General features: G+C 35.4%; 1 protein-coding gene across 2 annotated transcripts in view; it reads left to right on the plus strand.

Annotated features, from left to right (window-relative positions):
- LOC106868418 (uncharacterized) overlaps positions 1–22966 on the plus strand; it is an 87628-nt gene that overhangs the window by 18871 nt on the left and 45791 nt on the right. For both annotated transcript variants that reach the window (XM_014913664.3, XM_089348974.1), the window contains exons 2-4: positions 14646–14694; positions 18850–19128; positions 22676–22803. In XM_014913664.3, the coding sequence (XP_014769150.1) occupies positions 14646–14694; positions 18850–19128; positions 22676–22803 (456 nt within the window). The remainder of the gene's footprint in view (positions 1–14645; positions 14695–18849; positions 19129–22675; positions 22804–22966) is intronic.

Genomic DNA, 22966 nt, shown 5'->3' on the forward strand with positions numbered 1-22966 from the left:
GTTCAACTGGTACTTATTTTATCAACCCTGAAAGGATGAAAGATAAAGCTGACCTTGGCAGAATTTGAACTTGGAACATAAGGACAGATGAAATGCTGCTAAGCATTTTGCCTGGTGTGCTAACAATTCTGCCAGATTGCTGCTTTCAGTTCGCATGGATATTAGAAGTGGATGATTGATGGAAGCTGCAGGTAAATTTCTAGTAATTTCTAACCTACTGAAGTTGTTACTGTATTAGTAAATCAAAATTTTTTTTGAAATATGAAATATGGCTTCTATGAGAAAATTTCTTTTATTAATCTGTTGTAGATTTTATTCTTGAAACAATCTTTAGAAATAATAATCTAATAGTTGAACCTGAGCTGTTAAAGAAAATTTTATATTGGTCATCTTGCAAACTATATTCTGTGCTCACAATTGTTTAGAGATATGCTCGGTGTAAGTTTAATAGTATAAAAGATGAGATAAGGGAAAGGAAAAGAAGCTTTCAAAATACAAATTTTATATATTGCAAAATGAGATTATTAGATATTAGAAATGAAAAAAATATTGTAGATCAAGGGAGAAGAAAATTTATTCTCAGCATATCAAATGAAACATTTCACAGACATCTGGCACAAGGATGCATCATCATCATCATTGTCAATAATATAATAAACCAGTATGCAGTGGAACTGTTATAGGTTTGCTCAATCAGGGCTCACAGAGGTTACACACAACAACAGTAGAACAAAGTGTACATCATCATCATTATTACCATTACCATTATTTTCATGTGTCAACTTCTCCATGCTTGCATTAATCAGATGGAGTTTTGTTGAGGGAAATTTTCTACAACTGGGTGCTCTTCCTGTTGCTAATCCTCACCTGCTTCCGAGCAAGGTAAGGGTTTTCATGACCAATTTTTTTTTTTTCACAGAAGATTAAAAACAAAGAACACTGCTTGTATGATGGAGATGCTTGTTTACAACTATCAAGTCATGTCACGACAAGGAGACACAAACACACACACGTATAAATATGATTGGCTTTTTTTGGTTACCATCTACCAAATACACTCACAAGGTGTTGGTCAGTCTGGGGCTATGATGGAAGACACTTGCCCAAGGTGTCACACAGTGGGACTGAACTTGAAACCTTGTGATTTGAAATTGAACTTCTTAATCACATACCCATGCTTATACCTTTTCATGTTGAGAAATCTGTGATGCCTTTCTTTATCACACATGTGTTAATGCAGCCACTTTTAATACAGATGCAAATAATCACAGTTGCTCTAATCAATGTTGGCATTTCATCGCTTACGACGTCGAGGGTTCCAGTTGATCCGATCAACAGAACAGCCTGCTTGTGAAATTAACATGCAAGTGGCTGAGCACTCCACAGACACGTGTACCCTTAACGTAGTTCTCGGGGATATTCAGCGTGACACAGTGTGACAAGGCTGACCCTTTGAATTACAGGCACAACAGAAACAGGAAGTAAGAGTGAGAGAAAGTTATGGTGAAAGAGTACAGCAGGGTTCGCCACCATCCCCTGCCGGAGCCTTGTGGAGCTTTAGGTGTTCTCGCTCAACAAACACTCACAATGCCCGGTCTGGGAATCGAAACCGCGATCCTACGATCGCGAGTCTGCTGCCCTAACCACTAGGCCATTGCGCCTCCACTCTCTAATCGATACAGAAGAGACTTCAGTCATATAGAAAACAGCAAGACAAAGGAATCAGTCAAATGAAAAGAGTAAATAGCACTATAAGACACTCTTCTAACCTAGTACCCTTAGCCACCCTGCACTTCATACACAGCATGTTAGGTACTTTGTTCTCCAAAACAAATTAAAAACTTTTAAAAGACAAAATCTGTGAACTGTCATGTGGACCCATCATACTCTGTATGGTTGCTTGGCTTGTTAGAAACAGCAACCAAATCTCATCCCGTTGTTTTCATTTTAAGCATGACTAGAACCACAGACCATTATGCAACCCCATCAAACTCTAAAAGGTTGCTTGACTTGCTAGAAATAGCAACCAAATCTCATATCACGTTTTCATCTTATGAATGAAACCACGGACCATTATGTAGACCTATCATGGACCATTATGTTGACCTATCAGACTCAATAGGGTTGCTTGACCAAGCAAGAGCTAGTAGTGAAGTCTCCCTCAAATTACACTCACCTCCTACTCTTACCCCACCCCCAAAAAACAAAATAAAAAAAAGCAGTGTCTGAAAAATACATTATGTGGCCTTCATTGGAATGTATTTAATCACAGGTTTGCCACTCTATCGATGCTGCCAGTTTACTGGCCTGCCATTATCAAACCTTTAGCATTTTAACCAGCTGTATCCAGCTCAGATATTTTACCTGTTATAAGTTAAAACTGGCTAGATATTTTTTTTTACATTATTTACATTTGACTGAGTAATCTGAATGCTAAAGGGTTAAAGGATGTACTGTTATTATAATGGAGCTTATGTAAGTGTATCTATGTACATAACCAAAACACTGCTAGCCCTTTCTCTAATCACCTATCACACGCTCGCTCCGTAAGTAACAGATTTTTCACACTACTCTTGATACCAATCACCCCCTGAAATAATGAAATAGATGGAGCTCATACCTTGTATCTCTTCTTACACCAATGCCATCTCTGTGTGGTGTAAGAAAGAGTAAGGGGGAGAGAGAGAGAGGATTTTGTGACAGAGGAGAGTATCACCATATCTTTCTACTGTATCACTGCCTAACAATATTCCCCCCCCCTCTAAAGGTCATGCCACTGTATGTCAGCTGGTCTCAGTGTTCAACAAGGGAGCTTCTGTATGGTCCTCAACCTTCTGGAAATAGCAGCCAAAATCTACCTCAAATCACGTCCTTCAATTTTGATATACAAAAAGGCACTATGGTTCCTCTTGGAACAACTGCCATATCAAGCTCATTTCAGTCAAGGCTGGTGTGAAGCTAAACAACAACAATGGATCCTTCTAATTTGGCGGATACCTTTTTTTATTTATGTTTTATTTTGTGTGTTTTCTACCGAAACACTTTCAAACTTCGTATACTTGTATATTTTGTCTTATACAACAGAGAAAAATTTTTATATTCGGAGTTATTTCATGTTAAAAGTTGTCGTATTTTGGTAATTTCAACCAATCACTGACGTCTATTGAGATGAAAACAATTACTGCTGTGGATTGTCAACAAAACGTTGTGCGGTGTAATGAGATTTTTTTCTCTTGAATAAAATTAGTGCCGTTGTTTGTGAACAACAACTATCGGCGGTACTATTATTTATGACATCGTTCGTGCGTTTGTACTGGTTTTAACTTTAGGGTTTTAGGGTTAGGGTTCGGGTTTTAGGGTTAGGGTTAGGGTTATGAGTATTTTTGCCAAATTTGGTGAAAATCTGTTCAATACACTGCCACAAATTTTTCACCAAATTTGGCAAAAATACTCATAACCCTAGCCCTAACCCTAAAACCCTAACCCTAACCCTAACTCTAAAACCTGAACCCTAACCCTAAAGCTAAAACCAGTACAAATGCACAAACAATGTCATAAATAACAGTACCGCCTATAGTTGTTGTTCACAAACAGCGGCAGTAATTTTATTCAAGGGAAAAGATCCATTACACCGCACAACGTTTTGTTGACCATTCACAGCAGTAATTGTTTTCACCTCAATAGACGTCAATAATTGGTTGAAATTACCAAAATACGACAATTTTAACACGAAATAACTTTAAAAAGATAAAATTTTCTCAATAACGCTAAGAGTAAAAGATGTTTTATATGACACATTCTACCAGTGTCCCAAGTTTGAAAGTGTTTCGTTAAGAAAACAAGTGGCGTCCGCCAAATCAGAAAGATCCACAACAACTAAGTTTACTCCAGGCCAGCAATGGAAGGCTTTTGCATGGTCTGCTACAAATAGCAGTAAAATTTCTCCATCTCATTCTGTACTTTCATAAATTAAGAAAGGGCACAATTGACTATGAAGTCCTAAAGACAATATATATATATATATATATATATATATATACTTTATTTAAAAGCAGCAGAAATATAACAAAAAAACCTTTACTCTGAGTTTCACGTTCCCGTTCATCGGACAGTTGAACGGGAACGTGAAACTCAGAGTAACGGTTTTTTTGTTATATTTCTGCTGCTTTTAAATAAAGCATATTACTCTACCTCTGGTATTTGAGTACTCTTTTTTCCACCTTGTTGCACATTTCATGTGCTTACTCCGGTATATATATATATATATATATATATATATATATGATATAAACTAAGAGAAAACTGATCAGACTGGTGTTTCTCTTAGATAGGGTAAGGTTGTCTTTGATATACTTTGTCTAAAAAAGATGGAATGGTCATGGTTGGATTTCTTGAATCGTAATTTTTCTTGAACTAGGTCAAACAACTTTTAAGAAAGTGATATATCTTTCCAGTAATACCAATTTTCTCTAAAGAAATCTGCTACAACATATGTTCAGTTAACTCCCTCACCCCAATTTCTCTGCTAACTGTGCTAATAGCATATACTTTTATTATTATTTTATGTTTATATCAGATCTTTCAGCTATTTCTCAAACCAACCAATCAACAAAAGATTTGAGTATCTGGGATTGTTGCTTGTGAGGCTAGAAACATTTAAAAAGATAGTCTTAGTACATTCACAGGAAAATTCTGAAAGAGTTGTGATATGAAGGCATGCTCTGTAGCTCCCAATTCATTCTAACACCATCATGATACTAACATTTCTTAATACAGCTTCCTGCAATTAATTTTTTTTTTTTTGTACAGTTTAAATATCTTATTCTTCAAAACAGAGGAATCAACACTTTTCTCTCCAGATTCTATATAATATTCATCAAAATTCACACTTCGACAGAATTTTAATGCATGCGGGCAAGTACCTAGATATTCTAGGAAACTTATTTGATACAAAATTGGCATACAATCATTTTGGAAAAGACATATTTTAAAATTTCTAACTACTCTATTGGTTAAACGCTATTATATGTATGTTCAGATCAATTAGGCATCTTATACTTGAATACACAAACACTGTTTAATTTCCACAACCATAAGGAAGCAAATAAACACACAATCAATATAATGCATCATAGTATACATTGCTAGTAGCAACCCTATTGAAGCTGGTGTGCAACATGCTCACTGTTAAAATGCATATGGTCCTAATGCAAACTCACACTATAAAACAATGCTACACTAGCCAGTGAGGAAAGTGTATGATGTTGCTTCATCTACTCAGTGTGACAGCCAAATCTCTTTATTAACCGATTACTATTTTTAAAATGTAGACTGTGTTTTAAGATTTAAATTTGAGATCAGAATTTCAGCTGACTACCTCCTTACTTGATAAGTAGATCAACTAAAACAAGGTTGGGAAACAGCAATACTAATAGATACATATATATATATTAAATCACCTGATAAACATACCAGTATATGCATGAAATAACAAAACATAAGTTTATCATGACCAGTATAATGAACTACAGGATATTTACACTACAACAGATGTAAATGTTTTGTTTAACTAAAAATATTTTAACTAAAAATATTATTAAGAGAGCACCATATGTGCACTTATCAGAACATACACTCTCTAAGTACATACTATCATAAATATACATAAATCTGTACTCACTACTATAACTATATACAAGCAAGGTCACACTCAGACAGCGGCGCCTCCAGGTTATACATGACACCATTGTGTATATATATATATATATATATATATATAAATATATAATATTATATTATTATATTTTCAATTACAATTACATCTCAATTCACCTAAAAGTAGAGCCTTGTGAGGATTATAGAAATAGGCAGCACATTTCCAGGTGGGAACAGGTGAAGAGAAGCAAGGAAAGATTACGATTCTCGATAGTAGTAAACAGTGTGTGAATAGATGAAAGCTTACATTTTACTCCATGATAATATTTGGTTACAGGAGAGTATTGTTACTTCTAATAATATGATCAGTGATTGATTTTACTGATGTGATGCTACCACCTACTTCTCATAACACAGTGAGTGATGCACTGTACATTTACAATGCTGTAAGCTATGTCTACTAATATACTGTTCTGATAGGGGCTCTGGCTCACCTTTTAAAGTTTTGGTTTACTTATATTGACATTAAATAATCCATGTACATACCTGAGCTATTTGTAAATATTTTAATTTCAGTCACTGCTTTGTTGCTATATAATACTACTTTGTGTACACAATTGATAATGTCCGGTGATACTGAAGAGGAATCATTCAATGTAAATGCCTCCTAATCCCTGTAAGATTTGAAGAGTCACTGCTTCTCTTTAGCATTGTTTTATCTAGGATACTATTCTATGTTTAGTAAGGTTATTTTATCTAGGATACTATTCTATGTTTAGTAAGTACTTATTTTCAATAACTAGATAAGCTGAACTATGCAAGTTTAGGTGTGTTACACTCATATAAGACTTGCAATAGAATTTGAACTCAAGTCCCTTGAGCTAGAAGTCCATATCCATTGAGCCATGGACGTTAGGTCATTATCAAAGACTGTGCCTTTGTGTGATGTGTTGGACAACCTTGGATAGTTTGTTCTTTTTCAGGTTTTTAATCATGGCATGGAATTGCTGGCATGAAGAGTGAGTGAATTGTAATAGCTTAACCAAGAATAAAGTCAGTATCAAAGACTTAAGTCATATGAGCATGAACAATAAGAGTAAAATGCTAGTGTTGAGAATTGAAATTGAATGATGAACTTGGCCAGTTTACTTGGACATCATGGTTCTCACTGATTCTTTCATGAGTATTGCTATCACTTACCATCATCATCATCATCATCATCATCATCATCATCATCATCATCATCCGTTTTCCATGCAGGCATGGGTTGGACAGGTTGACAGGGACTGGCATGGCCAGTGGCTGCACCTGGGTCTGTTTTGGCTTGGTTTCTATGGTTGGATGCCTTTCCTAATGTCAGTCACTCCATAGATTGTAATAGGTGCTTTTTATGTGGCACCATCGCAAGTACTTTTTAAAGTGGCATCAGCACCTACACCAATGCTTTTTACATGACATCTTGGTTTTAGGATCTCAATTCTGTTGTGGTGGGCAGGTTTTCTCAAGTACAGCAATACACTATGGAAAATGTGTACATATGCGATTGTACAGTTTAGAAGTTTACATCACAATCACATGGTTCTAAGTTAGATTTCATAGTGCAACACTTGAACAAATATATCCTTGAGTTTTCTACCCCAGCCTTTGATTGATGGAAACTGTGTGGAAGCCCATTAAAGAGACTGTATTTGCTCTAGAGTAGTAGACTTAATTTTTTGCCTTGCAATGTTCTACCAACAGGCTCTTGGATTTAATTTATGTAGTCCATTCTATTACAAGCATACAAACCATACTTTTGGTTTGAGGATAACTTTATATCTTGTGTTTATGTATTATATGGCTTCTTCCTCTGTTCCCCCTACCAGTCTGAGATGTTTTGTTAAAAAAAATCTTGAGCACTCTCTTTCCTCCTGATTATGACATATTAAAAGAAAAATGTTTTGCTTAGAAACCTTTGTATTTTATAATGTAGGGCCAGGTATTCATGTGGTGTAATATAGAAAGGACATGTCAGTTTGACAGAGACCATCCTTCTCTTCATCAAACTCGTAGTAAAATGGGAATTTATCATTGCAAGCTAAAACAAAGTAATTGATTGGTAGAATCAGTAGTGCATCAGACAAATGCTTCAGCTCTTTGCATTCTGAGTTCAAATCCTACCAATGTCAACTATGCCATTCATCCTTCTAGGGTTGATAAGTACCAGTCAGTTACTGGGATCAGTTTCTTTCTGTCTCTCACCCTCTTAGAATTGTAAGGGACCATTTATAATGTTTCTTTCTTGCAAAAATTAGAAGAGAGCTGAATGAAGCATTAGCCACCTCTTCTCAACTTGTATGTGAAAAAGCTGCTCAAAGAAATGGGAGTACTTGACAGATATGGATGGTTCTGATATACTGTATGGAACAGTTGAAAATGATAAAAAATTAGAATACTCCTAACATCTGTATATTGATATTACATAGAGCACCTACCAGTTTCTAAGAGCAAAATAATTGGGTAGAAAAAATTAGCTTGCCAGTTCAGTATATTGGGTCATCCCATATATTATGTGGTTTTTTAATATTTCTTTTATTTTTCAAAATTAAGATAAACAAAGTTCTTTTTTAATCTAAAATATACTCTCCTTCATTTTCTACAATACTCTTCCATCTGTCTGGTTGATTTGCAAGGCCCTTCTTCCAAAATTTACTCGTTGTGATGAAAAATACTCCTCTAATACTGTTCTGACCTTGTCTACAGAATTCATATTTTTTCTGTCCAAATGATTTTGAAGACTGCAGAATAAATGATAACCAGATGGGGCAATGTCCGGTGAAAATGTGAGTGGGGCATCGTTTCCCATTGAAACTGCTCCAGCCTCTGGAATGTCATCCTTACTGTATGTGGCCTGATGGAAGAACACCTTTTGTTTTGAAACCAAAGATGGTTGTTTTTCTTCTAGTGCTGACTTAAGCTGCTCAAGCTGCTTGCAGTAGATCTCCTTTGTTATCGTTTGGTTTGGGTTTAAATGTTCAAAGTGGACTAAACCTTTCATATCCCACCAAACAGATAACAGCACCTTACATGGGTGAAGACCATCTTTATCCTGGGGTGCTGGTGTTTCTCCTTTCCCTACCCACTGTCTTTGGTGCTTGACATTTTTATAGAGAACCCATTTCTTGTCAGCAGTCACTATTTGGTCTAAAATAGGTTCATTCATGAGACGTGACAGCAAAGAAGAACACATATTCACTTTCTGCACACAATTAAACTTGGAAAGTTTGTGAGGAACCCATTGACCCAATTTTCTGACTTTTCCAATGGCACATGGGTATTGATGAATGGTTGAATGACCAAATCCAAGCTTCGCTGCTAATTCTTCAACAGTTATGATGGGATTTTGTTCCAGCAGGGTTTGCAGAATGTTCTCGTTGAGCTCTACAGATCTTCCAGGATGAGGCTTGTTTTCTAGGCTGTAGTTTCCGGCTCAGAATTTCTGGAACCGTCGTTGACACTGGTTTATGCTTATTGTCCGATCCCCATATACTGCATTAATATTTCTCACACTTTCCATTGCATTGTTGCCTTTATTGAACTCATAAAGCAAAATATGCCGAATATGCTCCTTTGTCACTTCCATTATAGCTTTGAAAAAATAACTGCTAAAATTGAACCACACTCTTCAAAACTTGCACTACGAACAAGCTACAATGTAAAATTACTACCTGCTTTTATAGCAAGTTGATGCAGGTGGTTTATCCTGTCCCCCCTCTGACTTTTAGTTCATGCAATTGAAAAAACTGCATTATTTATGGGATGACTCAATATTTGCAGATGTTTCACTGTATATTTAGACAGTACACATAATTATATATACCTCTATCTATACAGCTGTAATATTGCTCTGGAAATGTTGCCTAATATACACTAACATTTTGTACAGAACAGAGATTTATTTCTCATCTGTTTCACATCAGTATGCTGGAGCTAAGTGCAGTCTGCAAAAGCTCTTAAAAGTTTAAGAGATATTTACATTTTTTTCACAGCTTGGTGGAGTAGGCCATTAAGTGTTTTTGTTGCAGACACTATGAAGCACTGAAAATAAGATTCATACCATAAGTTCTCCAATTTGTTGTCTGATTGTCTCTATTTGTGGCTTGCTGCACTGTTATAATATTGTATTGTTAATAATTGATGAAGTATTTTGGACTTGTTAATTGTATTTCTTCATTGACCAATACCTGATTTCTGCATTCAAATTCACATATTTTGTTTTAGAAGTATAGAAATAATTTTGTTTTTTAGATAAGTGAAAATTAAATGACCTTTTCTTTTATTTGTTTGGTTTGGAGAAAGGGGTCATGCCTCTGGCCTTTACAAACCCTCCTCGGCAAGTGAGATTGATGTTAATGTTCCATTTAGTCTCTTACAAATTTAACTCTTTAGGATTTAAACTGGCCATATCTGACCAAAATATTCTACTTGTTTTATGTTCAAAATGGAAAGATCTGGCCTCTCACATCAACCCGACATTATCATTCTAAAAATTAACTGTTACTTCATACAAACTCCCACAGTTATAAAATAATGCATGATTAATTCAAAACAATGTGAATAAATAATCATCACAAAATAATGTGAATGCTAAAGGGTTAAATGTTGGACCAATGTGTATAAGGAGAGAATTTCTGAGGGCTAGTGTTCTGGGAGAGAAGAATTGAGTGTAGTGATTTGTACAAAACTCGAGAAGAGGATGGACACAAATTGTTTGATAAAAGGAAGAAAGTGATGAGTGAGTCAGGAGTGCCTAAGTGAAGGTGACATGAGGCTAGCCAGCTACAAAGGACTGAGGCTGCTGAATCAGCAATAGAAAAGGCAGAAAGAGGTGACAGTGTGTTCGTGTGCCATAGGTGGTGTGTATTTGCAAGCAACTTCATTGCAATCTGTCCAATAACCTTTCTTTGAAAGTAGACTAGGATGTCTGTGTTTAGCAGTAGCTCTGTGTTGAGCAGTATTCTATTATGAGTGTTGACTGAGTTTTGCAGTAGTTGTGGAAGGCTAAAATATATTCTTTGCTCTGAAAGAAAGGCTCATCTTTGAGATACAGTCTTTTCTATGTTGATGATGTAGTTTTGCCAGAAGAGATCCTTAGTGACAGTGAGGCTTGGCATTGAAGTGATTGCATGGATTTTAATTATGTGTTGTTCATGTTTTAAGTGTGATGTGCAAAAATGTTGTGACATTTGAAAATAATGTGATATTTGCAATGAATGTGTGTTGTTTTTGCTGTTAAAGGAAACAAGATTGGCATGATCTTATTAGAGGACATTCTTGAGGTCTCTGTTCATGGAATCAGTGCAGATTCAGTGTGAAGTGTCTAGGTTCATGTGGATGAATCATGAGGAATGACTGATGGTACCATCTCCTTTGGAGTGGGTGATGGTAAGGAAGTCATGAAGAGTATGGAGAATAAAACTAACGTACATTAGAGTTGATATAGTGTGGATTAGAGAGAGAGAGAGAGCTCTGTCACAACAGTTTTGACTGGGGATTTGTGTGCCATATATGGTCAAAAGCTTTGCAGAGAGAAACAATACTGCTTTCACCAAGTTTCAATGGCAGGAGCCACTTGTGTGAAAATAGAATAGGTCTCCAGTAGATCTGACTTTAAAAAAGCCATACTTGTAGTCTTTTAGGGGATGTCCCCACTCTTTTTGAGATATTATAAGTGAATGCAATAAGACAGTAGTTGGCTAAGTGAAAGGAATTTCTTTCTTTAAGAATAGGATGTTCTGTACTGTATTTCCCTAAGGTTTTAACATATCTCTAGAAAAAGAAAGATTGAAAAGTTGAATACAAGCATTAGATCTGAGTCACATTGTTTGAGAACAGTGGAAAATACATTGCTAGGGCTGCATTTGATATGAATGTGTGCAAAATTTGAGTCTGGTTGAATGGAAGGGTGTAGTTTTGTAGGAGATCTACTTAGTGTGCAGTGTGAAGTTGGATGCAAAGCAGGCAGTGAATGTGGTGGCTTTGTCTGTGGGAGTGCTGTTCACAGAATCACTGTAGCTGAGAAGTGGAAGAAAGGAGAATTCTTCAGTACTGGCAGACACCCTTTTGGCAAGGAACTGAAAGACTCAGATATGGTTTGGGAGATGATAGAGCTTGAGAACTGTGCAATGCATGAAGGCATCCTTCATGTATTATATAAACAAGTGAGAAAACATATTTTGTCTCTTAATTGATTTACAGTATTGAGGTGCTGGTAGGGACCATCCTATTTGTAGGAGAGGATAATTTCTTCCAAGTGATATTTTACCATGGTGGTTCTTTTTTCTGTTATAATTTCAAAAATCATAAAATGATTTTTATAAATCATCTTATTTATTATTCCCTTATAATTGTTTTTAATTTAATGCTGTTTTGTATTTGTTTTGCAAGTTTATTTTTTAAAATATTTTTCTGGTAGTAGTCATATATAGCTTAATTCTTTATTTATGCTGATTATCCAGTAGAATATTTAGAATTATTAAATAAATGATTCTCTTGGGTAATCTTTCTTTCAACATTAATCTCCTTCCTCCTTTATGTAAGCACGGAGAAGGATGCTAAATATGAACAAAATTGTATCAGTTTTGTTGTGGCTGTAAAACTATTGGCTCAGCTCAGTGTTCATGATAGTTTATGAATCATAGTTCAATAAGTTTGTGAAAAAAGAAATAGCTAAATAACATTAAAATGAACCAATTATAGAGCCCCCCACATGGTTACCAGTATGCTAAAAATAGCAGCCAAATGTCCAAATCACATTCTATTACCTTTAAAAAATTGAAGGACATAGTACTAGATATACACAAAGATTATGTGGTCATGTTGGAATGTCTTTAACCATTAGTCTACTCATTCAAGGATGACTTGGTGTTTCACAACTAAGAATGTTAAGTATTGTCAATTGTTATGGGAGATATTAAAACACTGAACTGGATATTTTACTGTTACAAGTTTAATAGCATAATGTTCAAAGTTCAAATGCTGATGGGCTAACTTACTCTTTTATTTTTCTGGTATTACTAACTCTTTTGATACCTACCTGCTTGAGGTCCACCTGGGTCCTATGATACATATTTCCTGTTTAACCCTTTAGCATTCAGATTACTCTGTCAAATGTAATGCTTATTTATTTACATTGTTTTGAATTTATCCTGCGTTATCTTGTAGCCTTGAGATTTCGATGATGTGATTGTTTATGTTTAAAATGACTCTCTGTAGTAGGTGCAAGAGGTCAGATCTGGTCAGTTTGAACATAAACCAAGTAGAATATTTTGGCCGTATGTGGCCAGTTTAAATGTTAAAAAGTTAAAGTGATCTAAATCAAAACTTTCCATCAAATTTTTACACTAATTTGTTTCAAACATCATCTTAATAATGACAAAGTTGTTTTACTAAATTCTTCAGTATTTTCAAAATTAATTGAAACAAAAGCAGTGGATTTCAAGAGAGATATGAGAATGACAGAGTTAAGGCAAGTGCCTGTAATAAACTAGAGTTGGTTCAGTTTTATTAAGTACCCCTTACCTCTGAAATCTGGTATTGTGTCTACTCAAAAGAAATCAATATTATTCGCACAATTCAAGGTGGCTGAGACGGTCTGGATAGTAGAGCTCTGGACTAGATACTTCCCTGTAACTATTTAACTTGATTGCTACTCAAATGAAAGGAAAATAAAATTGGCTTTGTACTTAATACAAAAGAAATCAATATTGTAAGTATTAATTAGCCAATTCATCAATAACACTGATCTTCATTCACACAGTAAATTTCATTATGCGAGATCAGATAGATTTAGCCATAATTTTCTAGACTTGCTTCCTAAAAAAAAATCTAAAAGAGTTCACTTTGATCTTAACCAGCACCATTTAATGGGAAAACTCTAATGAGACACATTTAAAATATTTGTGGTGTTGATACCTGTTTTATGTTGAGCTGCAAGAAAGATTTTTGGTGAAAGTAATGTGCTTCTGAAAATCCCTAATGAATGAATTGGTGTGGTCTTTCTTCCTGTATATTATCACTCATTACTCTAATACAGTGGTTTTCATACCAGGGTCCATATGGCCCTTGGGGAGGTCGGGGCGGTCTATAGAATATTTTGCTGTTAAAATTTACATGCAATTAACTGAATATACTTCTGCAATGCACACAATATTTTAACATAATTTTTGTAGAATTCCTAATAATATTTACTCTTTTACTCTTTTACTTGTTTCAGTCATTTGGCTGTGGCCATGCTGGAGCACCGCCTTTAGTCAAGCAAATCGACCCCAGGACTTATTCTTTCTAAGCCTAGTACTTATTCTATCGGTTTCTTTTGCCGAACCGCTAAGTTACGGGGACGTAAACACACCAGCATCGGTTGTCAAGCGATGTTGGGGGGACAAAAACAGACATACAAACATATACACACACATACATATATATATATATATATATATATATATATATATATATATATATGGGTTTCTTTCAGTTTCCGTCTACCAAATCCACTCACAAGGCTTTGGTCGGCCCGAGGCTATAGTAGAAGACACTTGCCCAAGGTGCCACGCAGTGGGACTGAACCCAGAACCATGTGGTTGGTAGGATTTTTTTTTAAACATTAAATGGCTATAAGAGTCCACCTGAGTAAAATAGGAATCAAAGGGATCCATATTTAAAAAATGATTGACAACCACTGCTCCAATGTGACATTTCTCAAGCAATTTCTTATAATAGCATTGATCCTGCTGTTATGATCTCTACCAGCCTTCTTTACAAATTATCCATCAATTACAATATACTTTCTAGCTAACAATTGTACTTGATGGACATTTTTTTATTCTTGATTTTCTCAGCTGTATTTAATAATTATGGGTTCTTCATCTATTGTGATATAATTAAAATCATCAATAATTGATTATCCTTAAGTAGTCTCCAATTAATCTGTTACTCTCTTTTATTTATTTCAGCCAAAGGATGAAGATAGAAAATTAATTTGTAATGTTCACAAAGAAGAGCGTAAGTTGTTCCATTATTTATTTTATGAACCTATTTTTGTAAATTTTTAGGAACCTTATTATAACCATTAGTTATTTTTTTCTCAGACTAAAAATATTACCTTACCTTAATATTGGTTTTATGAAGACTTACTTTGAAGGTCTTAAAGATTATCAAGAAGCAAAATATAGCTGCAAATTCATCATCATCATCATCATCATCGTCGTTTAACGTCTGCTTTCCATGCTAGCATGGGTTGGACGATTTGACTGAGGACTGGTAAACCAGGAGGCGACACCAGGCTCCAATCTGATTTGGCAGAGTTTCTACAGCTGGATGGCCTTGCTAATGCCAACCACTTCGAGAGTGTAGTGGGTGCTTTTACGTGACACCGGCACGAGGGCCAGTCGGGCGGATACTGTCTGGCCCTGAAAAAAGTAAAGAAAAAAATGACTTAGAGCAGTGGTTCTCAACCATTTCTTATCTACGGACCCTTTTATATCTATTTTATTCTAGTGGACTCCTCCTCCCACGCACAGCCATTTGATGTTTAAAAGCTAGTTTTACAGAAATTTCTTTCAAATTCCTATTTTGTTTTCCATACATTAACCTGTGTAGGTTGAGCTACATAGAATGTTAGAGGAAAAAATCCCAGCTGTTTTTTGCAATAAATATACCTAAATCACAATTTTTCATGGACTCTTAAAATACTATTATAAATCCCCAGTTTATTATTTTCTAGTGTGAACCCCCAAAAATATTACATAGACCCCCAGAGGTCACTGATTTAGAGCAGGAAAGGCAGTGTGAATGATTTTTTTGTAGGGCCTCTGAAACATGTAAATGTAAGGGAGAAAGATTTTGTTATATTCAAATTTAATACCTTATCATTTATTGGTTTGATTTGGAAGAAGGGGCTGTGCCCATTTTCTTCAGAAATTGGTTTGTTGTGTTTAATATCATCATCATCACATGTCCATTTTCCATGCTGGCATAAGTTGGACAGTTTGACAGGATCTGGTGAGCTACTGGCCTGCATTGTGCTCCATGTCAGCTTTGGCATGGTTTCTATAGTTGGAATCCCTTCCTGTACCCTTCCTAATGCAACCCACTTTACAGTGTGTACTGGGTGTTTTTTTTTCATGCACAGCCAAGTGTTTTTTTCAAGTTGGTAAATAGGTGATTGTCAGATGGAGCTAAATCAGGAGAATAGGGAGAGTTTCAAACATTTCAAAGCCACAGTCACACACAGCAGTAATTGAAACGAAAGACTTGTGTGCTGGAGTATTGTTGTGATGAAACAAAACCATTTTTGTCAGTTTTCCTGGACATTTGGTCTTGATAGCCTTTTGTAACTACCTAAGTGAGTTGGCATAATACTCCCCATTCATGGTGTGGCCCTTTTAAAGATTGTCAATAAGCACAATGCCTTTTGCATCTCAAAGAACTGAGGCCATCACCTTCTCTGTAGATGAAACAACCTTGGGTACCCATTTTGAAAACCAGCATGTATTGAATGCATTGAAGTTTTCTCAACAATGTTTCTGTATTAAGTGTTGAAGTTGGGGTCTGTAACCTGGATGATCAATTGGTGAGGTTTCTGATGTTATTATATATAGTATAATAGTGTGTTTCATGTTGTTGGCTTTTATTTTGGAAGTCTGTATTTCTAGTTAGCGTCATTCCCTCTTTGGTTTAACCTTTTTGATGCCAACTTGTCTGAGATTTACCCTGGTTTTATGATACAAACTTTCTGTTTTAAAGTTAGTTATCAAAAAAATAGAAGAAAATGTCTTTCATTAAAATTTCATTAAAATTTATGTTTCAGACACCAGTTTAATAATGACAAAATTATTTTACTAATTAATTGAAACAAAGATAGTGTATTTTGACAGAAATATGACAACAAAAGAGGTGTATGTTATAAGACTAACCACTCTTATAACATGCACAATGTTAGGTGTTATGTAGTAAGAATATTTTCTGAATTATCATGTAAGTGTTGAGTGTGATGATAAATCTTTTAGTTCCATAAAGGTATTTTTAATGTCATTAATTTTATATTGCAGAATTTATAAGTTTTTCTTTTTGTTTTGGGACTGTTCACTTTAAAAAAAGGAAATAACAATGGTGCTTTATTGTTAGTGTTGCTCTCATAGTTATTTTTTCCTGTATTCGTGTATGTCTCTGGCCTATTTGTAAATGTTAGTGATAATGTTTTTGAGTTTTTGTAGACTGTAAGACATTTATCTTTATAGGTGTTTTAGAGTTCACTTCTTTCATATTCATAGCTTCTGTGAGGAATATTTTGGTATATGAAAAACATTAAATGATATTATAACTGACCATTTTGTTTTCTTTTATTGGTGTATTACATTCAGTGTTAGTTTATCTTGTATATTTAAATATTTTTAAGAGGTAGAGTAGTATTTGGGGAAGATTCCTGCAGTTTAAGTGGCTGCATAGAGTTCTTAAATAACTTCTTTCATGTAAAATTATTAGTGGAGCTTGGGTGGCTGTGCTGACTCACATTTGTAAATGTATTGATTTCTCACATTAGTAAAGTTGGCAAGATGCTAAAAATTTGTAGGGTGGGGATATAGTTCACTGAATTGATTTTAGTAATGGCTAATATTTATTTCGTTATCAATACGTTGAGTGAATGAAGGGTGAATTCAAATCTGGTGGGATTTGAATTCTTAATGTTGAAGGATGTCATTAAATGCTTAAAGGCATTTAGTTTGACACTCTACTGTTTTGGCTTATTAGATGTAAATTTGTTAATTTAGAACAATACAGATGAAAGAAATAGAGTTTAAATTATCAAGACAGAGTATCATCAGAAGTAAAATGTTTAAACAGTTTATAGAATCTCCTTATAAAAATGAGTTTGTTGCTTAGAGATTTTTAAAAGATATTTTGTTATTCTTCTTACCAACTTTAGATAAACCTTTTGCTTGAGAAAATGTTTGTTGTTAAGTAGCTGCTGTCCATTTTCAGTAAGAGGATCGATGGCTGAAATGGTAGAATTGCATGATGCTCAACTGAATGGTTGATAGTTCATATCCTGTTACAGATGCTGTGTTTATGGCCTAATCACACAATTCTTAATGGCCCAAAGTAGGTACACAGTATGATTTACTGCTGGAGCTAGATACCAGTACTATGGAATTCGTGAATTGTTTACTGTAATGCAGTGTTGAATTCAGTCGCTTCCTATGGAATTGATGCCAGTAATAAACTAGCATCCTTTCTAAGAAGAGCTTCATCTTTCATTTGTGTAATATGCTGACAACAAGTGACACATATCAAATCTATGGATCTCTGTGAATCAAAAACGATTTAGTTAACTTTATCCCTGATTTCAGTCTTCTTCCATTGCTAAACCTAACTTCAATGGGAACTATTTTTTCATCCTTTTGGAAGCACTCTGCCCAAGGCTGCCCCTGAACTTTTGATACAAACCTCCTGTCTTAAAATGATCTAGAGTAAATCTTTCCATCAAAATTTCATGTTAATTAACATTCCACATACCAGCTTAATAACAAAGTTATTTTATTAAATCCTTCATTATTTCAAAATTAATTGAAACAAAGGCAGTATATTTCAACAGAAATATAATAACAAAAAGGTTAAATAGAATGGAAATAATGCTGGATGATATGAAGAATTTATGAAATGTACATTGTTTCTTTCACAGTGTTACAATTCTATGGTATGTTTCTGTTATATAAATATCTTAACAATATATGTTGTGCTATGAAAGAAGTGGCCATTTTTTGAGTTGAAATTTCTGAAAGCTGTTATTGAAGATCCAACTTTAAATTTGAGGATATGCAGAAGAAAGTATCAAGTAAGAGACAAAAATATGTTTTTGTATTCTTTCTTGGTTATGCAATCTGATCTTTTTTGAAATGTCTACCCATATCCAGTGAATGTTAATGCGTTTCCTGAGTTTAAACAGCTGTAATGGGAGAGGGAATATTACTGACCTTTCTATTGTTGCAGCGAAGAGAATCTGAATCACTCTTTTATCTCTAAGCTTGACCTTGCTCACTCAGTTGAAATTATACATATTAGAATAATTGTAGAGTTTTAAAAAAAGAGAATACTTGTCATTTTTAAAATTTATTTATTTCTTTTTTTGTTTTTTTCTTTTCTCTTTTTGAAATTTAGGATGCCACAATGTGAACCGAGAACTTGAACGTAACCGAAGTAAAGGTAGCATATCAAGTTGGCAGAAGTACCACTACCAGTCCAGTGTTGATATTCCTGCTAGAGGAAGTCCTACAGTTACTGATGTTACTTTCAATAATATCAGTGGTCTCTACACCAGTGCATCAGCGCGTCCACAAATTGCTGGTATTACTATTCATGATGAACAGCGGACTTGTTTTAATGACTACCGCCGCAATAACTTTGCACTTAATTTCACTCTTCTTTTGCCATCTGGTGGTGAGTTCTATTTTGGATGTTTTTACTAAATTTTAACATTTGTATTATTTATCATCATCATCATCATCATCATCATGATTTAACATCTATTTTCCATGCTGATATGGGTTGGACAGTTCGACAGGAGGTGATCAGCTGAAGGGCTGCTCAGGCTCCATGTCTGTTTTGGCATGGTTTCTATGGCTGGATGCCCTTCCTAATGCCAACCACTTTACAGAGTATACTGGGTGCTTTTATGCAGCTCTGACACTTATGAACCTGCAAGATTAGGGATGCTCAGCTGGAGAGGGTTGCAAGGGGTGAGTCTGTATGTAATGGCAACCACACTTTTTACTTAGCTTGATGTGTCTTTCCAAGCACAGTAAATCTCCACGAGTCTCAGTCCTCTTTCATCCCCTCTGTGAGTCCCAATGTTTGTAGATCCTTTCTCACCACTTTGTCCCATGTCTTTCTAATTGCAGAGGGAACTATTGTTGCAGGCCTCTTTCTCTCTAGCTGTTATACCCTCAATTTTGTACTGAATGAAGAGTGGGAAGGTTGAGAGGATGTCTATGTCTGCTTGTAACTACGTTGGAACGTTTGCCTTTCATCTCTATAGAGCTGATAAAATAAAGTATGAGTCAAGTACTGGGATGAATGATATTGACTAAACACTCCCCCCTCGCAAATCTCCTGTCCTTTCATCTTTTAGCTTTTACTTGTTTCAGTCATTAGACTGTGGCCATGCTAGGACACCGCCTTGAAGAATTTTAGTCAAAGTTATTGACTTCAATACTTATTATTTTTTTGTAAAGCCTTGTACTTATTCTATTGACCTCCTTTGCTGAACTGCTAAGTTACGAAGACATAAACATATCAACACCGGTTGTCAAATGGTGGTGGGAGATGAACATATACACAAAGACACACACGTATATGACAGACTTCTTTCAGTTTTGATCTGCCTAATCTACTCACAAGGCTTTGATCAGCCTGTGGCTATAGTAAAAAGATGTTTGCCCGAGGTGCTATGCAGTAGGACTGAAACTGGAACCACGTGGTTGGGAAGCAAACTTCTTACCACACAGCCACATCTGGTACCTATATTAGAAATAATCGTTGTTGTAATGTTAGAAAAAATGCTTTTACATAGAAATGCTCTTGCTATAGTTAAGAGTTTAACTTTAATGTAGTTAAACTCTCAGCAGACTTTGATATAATATTACGTTTCAGATAGGGCACAACACAATTAGGTATAATATTTTCTGTATTTTTTAGGCAGATTGGCTTACAGTAGTTGACCCTCCTATTTTACAGTTTAGTGGTTAGCATGAAAAATTCTAGAATTTCAGTAAACTTTGATGGTCTATGTCAGCAACAATTAATCTATAAAAGTTTAACCCATAAACTGCTGGGATTTTGCTGTATGTAACACGAACTGCTGAGCCTATTTTGGGTAAAGGTCAACGTCGATCTATCACTCGGAAAAATACTCAGTGTTTCTTAACACCGTCTGTGATCGAGTACACTGTTTCTGGGGTGAAAGGGTATTGTGTGCATACATTATACGTCATCAAAATTAGGTCAGATCATACCCTACTTTCGTGGCCACGCACGTGGTCCGTCGCACTGTCACGTTGGCCACTGAGGCGGCCTATTGCACTGTTGCGTTGGCCACTGAGGTGGCCTATCGCACTGTCGTGTTGGCCACTGAGGTGGCCTATCGCAGTTTATGGGTTAAGGAAAACAATTAGATTTGAGTGAGTCCAATTTACTGTGAAGAGTGAAAACTTCCAACATTTTGGTTGCTTGTCCTTTGGTTGCAGGATGAAAAAGAGAAGGGTGAAAGAGTAATGTAATGTGGAAGGTATGGAGAGAAGGGGAAAAGGATAGCATGTATAGTGTGAGTAGCATGGGAGATGAGTGATGTGTGAGGAAGTGAAGTGGAAAGAAGTAGGTTTTAAAAGTTTGTAGTAAAAGTTAGGTCAGTTGAAATGGGAGGATTGGAGGGAAGTGATCAGGGCCAGGTGAAGCAACTTAACTGGGGAGTGAGAAAGTAGGGTAAAGAGGGCAGTAGACAAAAGGGCATCAATGTACACAAGATAAAAGAGGAGAAGAGTGAGAGAGTACAAGGAAAGTAAGTAATGAACTTTGAAGAGTGTTAAGAATTGTCAAAATAAAAAAATTATAGGAGTAGCTGTGTGGTAAATAGCTTGCTTACCAACCACATGGTTCTGGGTTCATTCCCACTGCGTGGCATCTTGGGCAGGTGTCTTCTACTATAGCCTCGGGCTGACCAAAGCCTTGTGAGTGGATTTGGTAGACGGAAACTGAAAGAAGCCCGTTGTATATATGTGTGTGTATATATATATATATATATATATATATATATATATATATATGTGTGTGTGTGTGTGTGTGTGTATGTGTGTTTGTGTGTCTGTGTTTGTCCCCCTAGCATTGCTTGACAACCGATGGTGGTGTGTTTACATCCCCGTAACTTAGCGGTTCGGCAAAAGAGACCAATAGAATAAGTACTAGGCTTACAAAGAATAAGTCCTGGGGTTGATTTGCTTGACTAAAGGTGGTGCTCCAGCATGGCCGCAGTCAAATGACTGAAACAAGTAAACGAGTAAACGAGAAGGCAGACAAATAACAAGTATTTTCTGAGCTGGAGGAAGAAGGTTGAAATAAAGAAAATTACTTCAGCTATCTCATCATCTGTTCAGTGAATGAAGGTTTGCAGAGTCCAAAGTAATTGGCATGGCTTGGAGCTAGCTCTGGGGCACAGTTTAACAGTAATAGAGGGTTTCCCATCAGGATTGGCCACCATATTTCTAGCTGTGAATGGAAATGTTTTCACATATTTGGTATCTGTGTGTGTAAGCTGGCAAGAATACTGGAGTGGAGAAGAAGAGTTTGAGAGAGAGAGAGAGAGAGAGAGAGAGAGAGAACATTGTGAGGTTGGAAATATAGTGACCAGCAAATGTGTTCGCTTTCTAAAGTATATATATATATATATATATATATTTTATTATATGTATTTATTTTCTCCTAGTTAATAAATAACTCGGACAAAATAAATTGGTTAATAGATACCAGGGTAGCAAAGATCACAAAATGACTGTGGTGTAACTCCTGTTTATGAGGTAGAAACTCCTTGTTATTTTGGGTACTTGAGTATATATAAATTTAGTAAATGAAGTAAAACGCATGTTAACTGCATATTCGGTTAAAATGTCTTACGTTTAAGCTGGTTCCCATGCATTTCCCTGAAGAGAAGATTACATTCTTATTAACATCACCTATTCCTATGGAAGGTATAATTTGTAATCTTCGAAACATATGTTGGAAATAAAAGTATGCAGTTAACATATGCGTTTTACTCCATTTACTAAATTTATATATATATATATATATATATATATATATATATATATATATATATATATATATATATATATATATATATATATATACATATATATATATATATATATATATATAAAAAGTACACATATGTTATGAATGCACTTTAAATCCTTTCTTCTCTTTTATATTTCTGTAGAATTTTTGTACAAAACCACTGCATTGCTGCTGAAGATTGAGTACGATGTCCAGCCTTCAAAAAACACCAAATGTCGTATATTTGAGTTTAAAACTCTTGGCACTATTCCTGATGGAAAATATGAAAAGGTGAATTTTTCCTTTAATACATACATCCATATGCACATCATCATCATCATCATCATACATCCATTTTCCATGCTGGCATGGGTGTATGGTTTGACTAGAGCTGGCATGCCAGAGAGCTGCACTAGGTTCCAGTCTGATTTGGCCTGGTTTCTATGGCTGGATC

This window comes from Octopus bimaculoides, chromosome 3, assembly GCF_046866305.1.
Source record: "Octopus bimaculoides isolate indiv1 chromosome 3, ASM4686630v1, whole genome shotgun sequence".
Classification (NCBI taxonomy): domain Eukaryota; kingdom Metazoa; phylum Mollusca; class Cephalopoda; order Octopoda; family Octopodidae; genus Octopus; species Octopus bimaculoides.